The 13725-nt window shown below is 29.2% G+C and overlaps 1 protein-coding gene and 1 long non-coding RNA gene across 2 annotated transcripts; both read right to left on the bottom strand.

Moving 5' to 3' along the window:
* Positions 1-1448: 1448 nt before the first annotated feature.
* Positions 1449-4479, bottom strand: LOC104649470 (uncharacterized). The gene is made up of 2 exons (XR_743394.3): positions 4067-4479; positions 1449-1778 (listed from the first exon to the last, which is right to left on the bottom strand). It is a non-coding gene; the product is annotated as an uncharacterized lncRNA (long non-coding RNA).
* A 2988-nt stretch (positions 4480-7467) lies between these two features.
* Positions 7468-9726, bottom strand: LOC101251517 (peroxisomal and mitochondrial division factor 2). The gene is made up of 2 exons (XM_004248162.5): positions 9539-9726; positions 7468-8554 (listed from the first exon to the last, which is right to left on the bottom strand). The coding sequence occupies exon 2, from the start codon at positions 8544-8546 to the stop codon at positions 7668-7670; it is 879 nt and encodes a 292-aa protein (XP_004248210.2). The 5' UTR covers positions 8547-8554; positions 9539-9726; the 3' UTR covers positions 7468-7667.
* Between the last annotated feature and the right edge of the window lie 3999 nt (positions 9727-13725).

Below are 13725 nucleotides of genomic sequence, written 5' to 3'. Positions count from 1 at the left end.
TATACATTATTTATCTCTATAAAAGAAAAGGTATAAAACTTATACTTCTCATATCGAATTCATAACCTTATGATCTCATCGTAATTTTACCAATTACAACAAGACTCTTCTTTAAAACATATATCTGCGTAGTTCAAAAATAAAATAAAATAAATCCATTTAAAATTACAAAACTCGTCTTAAATCCTTCTCTAATTTAAGTTAAGAAAAAAATCCTTTTGGCCCGAATTTAGCTAGAATTTGATTAAAATGATAAAATAACTATTTTACACTATGTTATTTTACCTTTTTTGAAATTTTTATCATTTTATCTTTACTATCTTTTAATTAAAAATAAAAAAAAAATCAAAATAAAAAAAAATATCATAAACTTTTTAAATTTTTGCCATTTAGTATTAACTCTAAACATAGGCTGCTGTAGAGCTGTACTCAATTCGAGTTGTAATAAATGTATAGAGATGAGACTATCATTAATATGAGGAAATTATTTGCACATATACTTTAATTTAAATTTAAAAATATATGATATCTAAAATTAAATTCGATAAAGTTAAATTTCAAAAAACAAAAATGGTTATAAATAACTTTAAATAGAAATGTCTAAACTTTAATTATATATAATTTGAGGTTAATTATGTTTCATAGTTACAGTTTACTAATTACAATTTGTTGCAACATGTTAATGGAAAGAGAGATATAAGCGAGAGAGTATAAAGAAACAAATTGTATATGTATATCTGTGAGATAATCGTATATATGCAACTGTATACCATATACACATGTACTGGTATATCCGACGAGCAAAATTGAGAGAGAGGGGGGCAGGCGAGAGGGCAGAGAGGCTAATTATATTTCTACATATGAGAGGCGACGTAACTACAAATAAAATTAAGCTCCAAGTCATAATTGATTCAAACGATATCTATGTTGGCTAATTAACTAGTATATGTTTGTTTATCAGCATAGTTTTCCTTTGTTCGAACTCTTCAAAAATTTCACCACCCTCTAAAAAGTAGTGCAATTTCGATATACACGTAGCCGCATCTTTGAAGAGCCCGACCAACATAGCATGTCAAAGCTAAAAGTATAATGTATCATGTCAGCTATGTTGCTCGTTCGGACTATTCAAAAATGTCAGTGATTGTGTGGTAATTGGAAGATTCGAAAAGGATACAACATTTTTGAGTTGTCCGAGCAACATAGTATGTCAGAGTGAAAACAAAAGAATAATCCCTAATAATAACCATAGACATCTAATTTCATTGAAGTTTAAATGGTAACAGATAGTAAGTATAATGTATTCATGTCAGCTATGTTGCTCGTTCGGACTGTTCAAAAATGTCACTGATTGTGTGGTTATTGGAAATGGATACAACGTTGAAGAGTCCGAGCAACATAGTATGTCAGAGTGAAAGCAAAAGAATAATCCCTAAAAATAACCATAGACATCCAAGCTAAATTGAGAGCATTAGATTTTCATTGAATGGTAACAGATTGGTCAAAACTCAGAAAATATAAACCTGAGTAGCTTATATATGCAAGAAAAAATATTACTTCATCCACTATGAATAATTGCTAGTATTTGTCAAAATATGATACAAAGCTTGATATGCTTCGCGGACCGATGGCTTCATTCCCTACTTAAGGAGGAACAATGTACTTGTAAAAGTTCACATGTTCCAGGAAAAACACAAGGAACAGAAGAGATTCAACCTGGTTTAACAGTTGAACACGTCGACACTTCTGAAGCAAGCTCTACTCCTACTTCTCTATCTAACCTGCGATATATAAGTCAAGAAACAGTTGTGAATCGACAAAAGGAACACAGCATGGGGTCACATAGCCATAGCAATTAAACAGTTGAAAACGGATTAACGCTTTGTCTTCAATAAGAAAAAATCAAGAAAGTAACAAGTCTCAACAAATCCATACACCCTTTCTCCAACTCTATGCCTAATATGAGGTTTCTGCCTTTGGCATTTATGTTCTATCGAAAACCTCTAGTAACTCGGAGCCTTTTACAGATTATCCAACTTCTTCCTACTAAGAGCAAAGGAATGCTATGTTGCGCCTCATCTCTCGAGTCTTGCCTTTCAACTCTTGTTACCATTTCCCAGAAAAATCTGGAAGATTATGAATACTAGATTATTCAACTGTCTATCCCTCCAACTACCAGTATGTCATTAGACTTGCAGATAAAGAAAATTGGAAGTCCTTTGCAGCTGAAGGTCATATGCATCAGAAGAACTTCGACCTCAGCAAGAGAAACTTTTAACCTCAAACATGATCTCTACTGTAGTAATTAATATCATCGAGCACTCGTATATCTTCCAAGTGAAATTGAGAGTAGTAGTATAATCAAGATCTTTGAATGAACCCAATACCTTGGTGTAAAAGCTGTAAGAACCTTCTTTGAATTCGTTAATGAGTGAATATCCAAATAAGTAAAACGCGAAAATTCTTCCAACTTTTGGTAAAGATATCAACTTTCCTCCTATTATGATCTTACTGCTCCAAAGTTGCTCAATTTTATAACAGATCTCTCGGTTCCTCTGGGAAGGGATGGGGTCGGGGAAGAAGATATCTTACCTCAAAATCATTATTTTTTAACATCATTCAGCTTATTTATTTATTAAGAGTTCCAGTCACTACATACGTGGCTTTTCTGCGCAAATTATGTAAAGAACTTCAATCTTTTGCACACGAGACTAACTTGAAGTACATACAGCAGATACCGGGACAAATAGAGAATTCTAATTGGAGAAGTGCCATAACATGTTAGAAAAATAAAATGCCAGAACTAACATAAGCTCACCAGGTTAGAACTTAGAAAGAACAAAACAACACCTCAAAAGAAAAAAGGGTTATACGATAAATTGATAAAAAATAAGAAATGAGCTTTACAACAGTCAGATTATATAAGAGTGCCATTCAGTACATAAGGTGCTGCTTTGAGCAAAATATGCACATTCAAGTATATACAGGGTAAACAATAAGTTGATACAAAATTGTGAAATGATGGGTTCGGTCCACAAAGAAGACCTTTAAATCATTCAGCTTATATCCTAATCAAAAGTACACCTTCAAATCATCCAGCTTTTATACTGATCAAAGTTACACCTTCAAATCATTCAGCTTATATATCTATTTAAGAGTTCCATTCACTAATAAACGGCAGCTCTGAGCAAAAATACGTAAAAGACATTCAATCTTTCAGCCTACAAGAGAGTGGGTTCAAGTATATACAGCAGATACAGGGATAAATAGACAGCTCTAATTGAAAAAAGTGCTAGAACATAAACGAAAACAAATGTTAAACGCCGTAAAAGAAATTCAATCTTTCAGCCTACAAGAGAGTGGGTTCAAGTATATACAGCAGATACAGGGATAAATAGACAGGTCTAATTGGAAAAAGCGCTACAACATAAACGAAAACAAATGTTAAACGCTAGAACAGAAGCTCCTTAAATTCCCCTTCAGTAATAGAACTTGATGAAACTGACAAAATGAACACAACAGGACAGAAAGAAGTAACCCAAGTTGCGCAGACTCTTCACAACCGATGCCGCACCCGTGTAAGAATCTCCAAAAAATACACTACTTTTGAAGAATCCAACATACATCCATTGACATTTTCAAAGAGTCCGAGCAACAACACAACAACATCAATATTACACAACAATATCAACAAACTAATATATCTACTAGGAGTTCTATTCATCATGTAAATGACAGCTCTGAGCAATAAAATGTTAAAAAAGATTCAATCTTTCAGCCAACAAGAGCATAGCTTCAAGTATACACAGCAGATACAAGAATATACAGAGCCTGGTAATCAACAAAGTACCAACAGAACCTACTCAAACATCCCATTTGACAAAATAAACAAAACAACACACCAAAAGAATAAAAGGGGTTACACAACAAGTCCATACAACATCAAGAAATGATTTTTTTTTCCAGTTCCTATCCATTTTCAGAAGCTCAACAAACAACAGGCACAAAAAACTGAAAGAAACTTACACAAATTACTACAAAATGAGAAAAAGGGTGCTCAATGCCATACCTTTCTTGAGTTAAAAACCACCTGCCAGAAAAATGTAGTAACATCACAGCCATAGTCAAGAACTTGAAGGTTGGTCCAAACAAACCCTAATCAGTCAAACTTATTTTAACACACTCACTCACTCACTCACTCTCTCTCTTCTTGAAAAGAAAAAAAAAAGGTTAAAGCTTTGTTCTTTCTTCTTTATTTGTCTTGTACTACCATTAAAGACACTGAGTTTTCAAACAGTGAAGACTATTTCTTTGTTTTGAAGATTTTTGTGAGGGTTTAAGAAGTGGGGTTTTCCCTAGGTGCACGAAATACGAGGAAGAAAAGAGATGAAGGGGGCCAAAATGCATAGGGAATAACTTCGAAACGGCTACACACAGCACAGCACAGCAGCAGCAGCAACAGAGCTCGTAATTTTCAAAAGTAGTCAGAAATTGTTCCCACTAATGTTTATTTTCTTTTTAATCAAACATTATATCATCCATCAGGTCTCGAATTCAAAATTTGATAATAAACATCATAATTTTATCACAACTTTATGATTTCAAACTTTGTTCTAAGAGTCGCTTCGTTCAAACACATGAAAAATCATTTCTGAAGCAAAGACATAAATTAGAACACGATTATTACTGGTTTGAAAGTTACATAACTTATTGTGATCAAAATTTAACTTTCTTGAGACCACCTTACTTGCTTATATTGTACCTCTTCATTTGTTAACATAGAACGCGTTGGATCAATGCGACAAGCCTTCTTTTGTATTTCCGAATGCACAAAATATATGATCTTTTTTTCATATTTATACAAGTACGTATGATTTTTTCTAAAGTTAATAATTATATTGTATATATATATATATATATCCTGGCTCTCGTAGCTTTTATTTCTCGATGTTAATATCGCTTTTAATAACTATATATTGTATATGTGTACTCTATAACAAATCTTTTCTCATTTTAGTTTACTTTTTGCTTTATACATTTCACCACTTCACTCGAAATTCTCTCAACCCCATTTTATAATTTCACTATTTATTTGTTTAAGATTACAAAAAGACACTTAAATACATCACATATAACTTTAACTTCACAAGATTATTTTAAAGAAAATTTACTTTCTTAAATTTATATTTAATTAGATTAAGATAAGCAAATTAAAACGAAAAAAATCGATATTTAATGATGAAACCTTTGCCTTGATATTCAAGCAAAGGCTAAGGATGTCAGTGGCAATTAATTGCTTGATTTCACAAGACTAAAAAGAAGTAGCTCTTTTATTTATTGCTTAGCCCAAAATTTGCATGGCTAGCTAACAACTTTGAGCAACATCCATAAGATGTAATATCCGGTTTAGTGTTATGTTTCGTTACTTTGTTAATAAATTTTAAAATAATAATGAATAAGTTGTTAAATGTCGTATGAATCAATAAAAAAAATTACAGTCCGTGATACTAGTTTGTCTGGACTCAATTAAGTAGAAATAATATTTATTGATTATTTTTGGCTCTATTTAAAAAAATATTATTGTTATATTAGAGTTATAAATACCACATGTAAATTTTGATCTTGAAGGGACTATTATATGTTTCGAATCAAATCTAAAATTTTAAATTTATGCATTTTTTGAATGACAAGACAACAATTGTGTTTGGGATGGATTATTTACACATATTAAGTGGATGCATAAATAAAGGGTTTAAGCCTAAGTCTATGGATTTTGTAGAATCCTTAAAAGTGAACGGTCGATCTGCGTTAACTATAGTTTTTTCGGGCAATAGTAAACACTATAGTGGGGAAGTAATACGCCAATAACAATAATAACTATGCATCGATTCCAAACAAATCGAAATCTCCATGCAGAATCTCCATCTTCATGTCATTTTGTGTCAATTCATGATGAATATTCATGTACCGCTTGTAGTAAGATAAAAATAACCTTCCCAAAAGGGGACCTTAAGCTAAAACCTCCAATTTAAAAAATGAGAAGTTGAATGTGAGAGACAACAAAAAATAGCATACTCAGTCTTATCTCACAAAATAAGATCTAAAGCAAATAAATGTTCGTAGACTTTAACCCTCGCTAAAGACAAAGATGTTGTTTCATATACATCCTCAACTCGATAAAAATGAATGACAAGAAGTAATCAAAATATTTGAAAGGAAAGTAAGGAACAAAATTAAGTCAACAATTTAGCAAACATAATTTAGCAAGCAATGATATATCGTGCAATGTGTAATAAAATGTTTTAATTATCGCTATGGTTAAGCAAGAATTCTTGAACTAATATACACATTTAAATGTAAGAGGCCTAAATTCAAATTTTTAAAGAAGAGATCTTATGCTTTTTAAAAAAATACTTGACAAAAAAATTATTATTATTTTCAATTGTCAATATATATTTCTTGTAATAATTCGTAAGACACGAATAAAGATATATAAATTATTAAACGATATATAACGCTGCAAATGTTTATATCTTAGATACATTTTATTAATTTTTTAAACTTTTTATTAATTGAATCAATCGTTAAACAAACTATCAAAATATTCTATAAGCAAAAGGAATAATTTTTTAATAAAAAAGACTTCACCTGATTGAGTTTAGAGTATCAGTTTTACTTGCATATATTTCGTATTATATTTAATTACAAAAATAGGTCTAATCAATTTGAAAATACGATTTGATTCAAATTAAAGTGATTTAGATAAATTAACAAGTACCAAAGTAAAATGACACATTTAATGCCCACAACATTTAATTTTAACTAGTATAGCAAATATTTAAATATACAATAATCTTGAATTTAGAAATAACTGATGAAGTGTCAAAAACACATCTAAATTATTTCTTTTTTTTTTTCAGTTTCATACCTAAAATATTGAGAGTGTTAGTTTCATACATAAATTATCACTTATTAATTTTAAAAAAATATACTTTTAAAGATTATTTATTGTCACATAACATTTCCCGTGAATAAATTTTTTATGTATTACTATTGACTAATTCTTAGGCCTTATATTTTGGAGCGTAAAGCCATTGCTTCGATGGCTTTAGGTTAACCTGACTCTGATACCAATTGTAAATGAACTTTGATAGTCTCAACTCAATTCAGCAATGCTTCACTTGATTTCAGTGGAACAGTTCAAAACACTAATAACAGAATCATGGAAAACAGAGTAACTGAAAAATGGAAACTACGATTTAATCGCTAATCTCTACCGGATTAACATCAGCTAAGAACAACTTGGATTAACATCAGCTAAGAACAACTTGATCCACTCGATCACAACGACGAGCAACCTCAGCTCACAATCAACGAACATACACGAATCAGAGTGCAAAACGGAGATCATCGCCATCACAGTTATATACGAAAGGATATAGGAAATTAGAGAAATCGAGCTAACGAGAATTGAGAGAGAGTCATATACAAACTCCATTATTCGAGACAATTCAGTACTACATATGAATTCAGTGCTTCACTGCAATACAAAAAGCTTTCTTTGAAGTGATTACACTAACAAACTTGTTTAGAAGGCGAAAAAAAATGGCTGCTAAAAACTCCTATGGTTCATGGAACTAGCAAGTCAAGATAAACAACAAGCTCTGAGTTTATGATTTTCTTGCAAATCGAAGAAAGCACAAAATACCTACCAGAGCAACTGCAGCAACTGAAGATGCAGCCGCCATTAGTAAGTCTACATTGCCACCGGGAGCTTTAACTTTATCCTCAGCTGAAACGCCATTAACATTGTTGTCGACGCCTCTTTCAGTAATCAACGTTTCCTTCTCCTCCAACTTTTTCTCCAACTCAGTCACTTTACTCATCATTTCTATTACCCTTTTCTCTAACTCGTTTTTCACCGAATGAAGTGCCTCCTTCTCCCTTCTCCACGCCTCGTTCTTCTTCACAGTTGCTTTTAAATCCTCGAGTTGATTCTTCAAGCCCCTTATTTCTTTCTCCTTTACTTCTCCTTCAGCTCGATGATCTTTTTCACTCGCTTCCAACTTGTTAAGTTTCACCAATAACAAGTTCCTTTCAGTCTCAACGGTTTCCAATTTCACCCTCTTCTCATTATCACTACTCTTTAATCCTTCTAGATCCAACTTCAGTTTCGATAGCTCAGAATTCGATTCTTCCAGATCGTTCAATGAAGTTATGAGATCATGCTGCAGCCGAGACTGTTCACCCTCGAGCTCTGCTGCTCGGCCAGCTACCGGTCCTAGAGCCTTATTGTCCGACTCAAACTTCTTCGCCTTCTTCTGTAACTCCACTTTTTCGTTCTGGATTTCCTCAATCGAGTGCTTAGATTTCTCCATCTTCTCTTTGATCACTTGATTCTCGCGAAAAAGTTGATTATTCTCTTGCTCTAACGCCGCTATCTTGTGTGTCAGCGGAGCAGTTTTCAATGCAGCATCCGAATCTTCCTCTCCTTCGATCTCCACAGCATCATCAAAAACATCTCCATTGGCAGCATTCTCGTCCGCCATAGTTAAACCTGAAATTAATCCAACAACGACTACGCCTCAGTCCCAAATAAACTGGAAATCCGAGAATATTCATACCAATCAATAAATCCAAAAAAACAAAAACTTTAAGAAGATCAAAAACACCCTCTTTCAACAACAGCAACCACATCATCATCATATCCGATAAGATACCACTAAATGGGGTCTAGGGAGGGTTGAGTGTGCACAAACGTTACCACTAATTCGTACAGATATAAAGGCTGTTTCCGAGAAAAAACACCCAATACACTGACCCAGAAATGAAAATTTTCAAAATCACCCAATGATGAAAAAACTAAATTTAATCGAAAATTTTGAAGAACACTCAATTATTCACTGATCCAAAAATGAAAATTTCAAAATCACCCAATGATGAAAAAACAAAAATAAATCGAAAAAATTGAATCAATTCACTGATCCAAAAATGAAAATTTTCAAAATCACCCATAGATAAAAAAAACTAAAATTAATCGAAAAAATTGAATCAATTCACTGATCCAAAAATGAAATTTTTTCAAAATCACCCAATGATGAAAAAACTAAAATTAATCGAAAAAATTGAATCAATTCAGTGATCCAAAAATGAAAAATTTTCAAAATCACCCAACAATGAAAATACTAAAATTAATCAGAAAATCTGAATAACACCCAATTCTTTCAAAAATAACCCAACATGAAAAAACTCAAACAAATCAAAAAATCTGGAAAAAAAAAACAAAAAAAAAAACACTTCACTGACCCAGAAATCATCAATTTTTTTTTTCTAAATCACCATAGAATTCGAATTACAAATACAGCATTTCCCTTATTCAACCAAAAACAACATCTACCCTTCAACCCCAAACTAACAAGATCCTCAATATCCATTTTCATATATATATATATATATATATATACTCAAATTCTGCAATTTCATATTAAAAAAAACTATTAACAAGTAAAAAAGAATAAAAATTGGGAATGTGAAAACTTACCTGAGAAATGAAGAATGTGAATTTGATTTGGATTAGGGTTTTGCTTTGTTACTGCATTTGATTCCAAAAGATCAAATTTTTGTTCTTATTCGATTGTGATTTTTGATTGAGCAAAAGAAAAACAAATCCATGATTTTTCATAAAATGATGTTACAAAAGCCCAAATTTATTGGGCCTAGTAGTAGAATAACCTATTATATTTGTCGAGAGTCTATTATAAACAGTCTCTCTATTCTACATGGATAATGATAAATTCTCGTACATAATGTATTGCATTTATAGAATCACATTAAATATGTTGTTATATGTTTATTATTGTGTATAGAGATAAAGATTATTCTGTTATTATATTGTTTACATCGATCTATTATGTTAAAATTGAAAATATATAAAGTATTTTATTTGATATGTATGATCTTATAGTAACGGTATCGTAAAGATGCAATCTTTTCTAAATCCTATTTATGAAATTATACTGAATATGTTGTTGTTATTGTTGCTGCAAATTCGTAGGGTCCAATTCTAAAAGCAATACGCTCCTCAAGACTACCGATTAAATATAAATGGTTCTTAACCATCTCGCTCAATCAATATGATTCTTCAATCTTGTGAAAATATGTTTTAGAAATTTCATTAGTGGATCCACAAATTAATTTGATCGTTGTTTGTTATTAGTCGGAGTTAAACAAGCTATTATATTTAAATTTATGGAATATTAATGATTATTAAGTCTATGACTCTTTGACAAAAACTCTCTTCCTTACACTTTGATAGATAAAAATAGGATCGTAATGGGGTAATAAGTAATTATTTATTTATTTTAGATATTTTAAATTTGAATTATGAGTAAATCATTATTTTTGTTTAGAACTGTTTTACTTTTTATATAAACTTTTCAACATGAATTTTAATTTAATCTAATTTCAATATAAATATCAAACGACAAAAAAAAAACATCCTTAGACAAAAATTAACATTGAATTTGAGGTCAATGAAAATGTCAAAAATCTCCTATAAGATTTCATGATGTTAAAATCTTCCTTTTTTTGTTTCCTAAATAAAATTTCTAAATTTAACAAATTAGCATTTTTGTTCTTAAAACTCATTCAAACAACTTTTTTTTTTAATTTTTTCTATTCATGGTTCGATATCTGTTTTAAAGTTTGATTAAATTTAAAATTTAGAAGTAAAAGCTCTTTATTCAAAACGATATCGTACTCAAAAATAAAATCTCAACTTTTTAAATAAGTCAATAGAAAAATACTTATCAGTCTATCGTAACTCTCGATGATTATTTAAATAACTTATAAATATATCTTAAACAATAAATTTCCAAATAATTATATTTAAATATTAGATAAGGTAGTTGCCAAGTCTTATAGGATGTGTGTAATTAAGTCAAAGATAATTATTAGGTTGCTTTCTTCCTAAAGTTTGACAAGGATATTATTATCCAACTCATATAGGCTATAATTTTGTCATTTTTTATTATATGATATGAACAAGTGGCCCATCACATTTTTATGACTTAAATTTAGTTATAAAATTAAAATACATAATATTGTGATTGTGATAGTAAATATTAAACTATATACCATTTATCAAAATATGTTATTCATAATATATTTGTGGATAATCTTATAAATTCTTATATTATTTTTTTAGTAGCTAAAATTAGACCATAACTTCAAAATGCACATAAACTTAAATATATTTTATAAACAAATTCATGAATATTTTAAAAATAATTTAGTATATATAGTTCACATTATTTTTGTTGATATAATTGAGAGTTTATAAGAATTCTACAATAATCAAGTAGAAAAATAATTTAGTCAAAAAATCAATGTAGTTCATTATTTGTTGATTTTTATTATTGATATAATTGTAGTTTATATTTATCCTATAATAATCGAATAAAGAGAATTTTTTTTTTCATATGATAATTATAATTTAACACGAATTCATAATAATTCTCTGTTACATTCACAATAATTTTTTCTTTGCCAACATAAACAAAAAAGAAATAATAATTTGATGGGATAATGCCCAAGTACCCCCTCAACCTATGCCTGAAATTCCAGATACACACTTATACTATACTAAGGTCCTATTATCCACCTGAACTTATTTTATTAATAATTTTTTACACCTTTTCGGCCTACGTGGCACTATCTTGTGGGCCCAACGATGGTTGACTTTTTTTTTCAAACTAGTGTCACGTAGGCAAAAAGGGATAGAAAATTACTTATAAAATAAGTTCAGGGGTAATAGGACATTAGTATAGTATAAGTGTGTCTCTTGAATTTCGGGCATAGTTTGAGGGGGTACTTGGATATTTTCCCTAATTTGATTGAGAAACTTCTCGAATCAATAGTGATATATCAATTTCTATTCAAACTGTTCGGATTGAAATGAATTTAATTGACCTTTTATGAATATATGAATTAACGTACGAAAACAACCTTTTTCGTATAAATAACATTAAATTACTGAATGTCATTTTCTTATATATTATTTCTCAAAATTTACATATGTTTAAAGTATCTCAATTATTATTAATTATAGTATCTATTTTTAGTATATTTATTGCTTTGATATATCTATCGTGAAGGATTTTTTCACATTATTAAAAGTCAACTAATTATTATTGTAAACATTAATTAAGAGTATATAAATAAGTAAAACATGAAAAATCAGTTACGTGTATAAGACCTTTACATTATTAATATTACTTATTAATACACCAACAATCTAATTTTATATGATAAAGTATTAAATTAAGGAAGTTAACTATTTTTTTATATATCAATTTTCTAAACTATTGGTAGACATTGAAAATTTAAGGATTTTGTAAAAAATTGTTCAATTTTATTTGAGACTCGATAAGATATATTTGATTTCAGTTTGGATTCTTAAAGTTAATCGATCTTAAAGTCTCATAGTTCATATTTATATAAAATATATTATATTTCTTGAAGAGGCATCTCCAATATTCTGAAAATTTATGAAAAATATTCACAAATATTAATAGAGATAAAAAAAATCTTGAATATTTTGTAAATTTATGAAATATTAACGGCTCTCGAAGGAATCTAAAAAAGAGAAAAAAATCAAGGGAGGATTAACATCGTACTTCTATTAGTTTATCAATAATCTGCTTGTTTCTTCGCGTTCTTTTTATATTCTTTTTTTCATCGGATTTTGTTTATGGTTATTTTTTCTCCATATATTTATGGGAGTCTCACACAAATCTCATGGTGTTAGAATAATTAAATCATATCCTTATTCTTTTTTTTTTTCAAATTACAAAAATCTCATAAGTTTGATGAATTTTGCCGTTTAATTTTGGATGCATTCCTCAACTTTTCGATTTATTATATTCCGATTTCATAATCATCACTCAATGTAAAATATATCGCCCATAGTAATGTATATTTGAGATAGGATAAAGTATAAATTTTTATAATTTTTTCAAATGGTAGAATTTTTTTTAAATTACGATAAATTAAGTTATGTATTTAGATAACTTTTTCAAAATATAATATTTATTGCAAACAATATTTTTAATATCATTACAAATTTTTAAACATTTAGTATTTGAAGTTAATAGTTCTGAGTCATTTAAGGGAAAAACATTATTTAATAACACTAAATCTTTATAAAGAAGTTATCTTTTCTGTTATTCTAGTGAATTGAATAAAAAGATATTTTATAAATTTAAAATTGAATCGAAAAGGAATTATTTATTAATTCTACGAATCAATTGATTTTATTTTCCTATTTCCTACCAGAGGATGAATTATTTTCTTGAAGGATTAAAAATATTAGATTTGAATCTTCCAAAAAAAATAATTTGAAATATCCAAAATAAAAAAAATAAAATAATATTTTCTATGATAATATATACGTATAAATCAGATTTCATTCATTATTACATCATAATCTATTTTTATACCTATTGTAGACTCAATTCTTTTATAATTATATTTTGTGTGACTACACAATATATATTGTTGTTACTCCTATATAATTATTTTAAACCTCTAACTATATAAAAATCTATATTTTTCAGTAACTAGCACATTTTTTATAAGTTAGTTGAGAAAAAAAAAACTATATCCTAAAATTTATATTTAATTGAGCAAGTGGAATTTAGCAATGTTTATATCATGTGGGTGAAAAAA

The sequence above is a fragment of the Solanum lycopersicum genome, chromosome 10 (assembly GCF_036512215.1).
Source record: "Solanum lycopersicum chromosome 10, SLM_r2.1".
Classification (NCBI taxonomy): domain Eukaryota; kingdom Viridiplantae; phylum Streptophyta; class Magnoliopsida; order Solanales; family Solanaceae; genus Solanum; species Solanum lycopersicum.
Note: the sequence above shows the minus strand (reverse complement) of the source record. Positions and strands in the feature narration are given on the sequence as shown.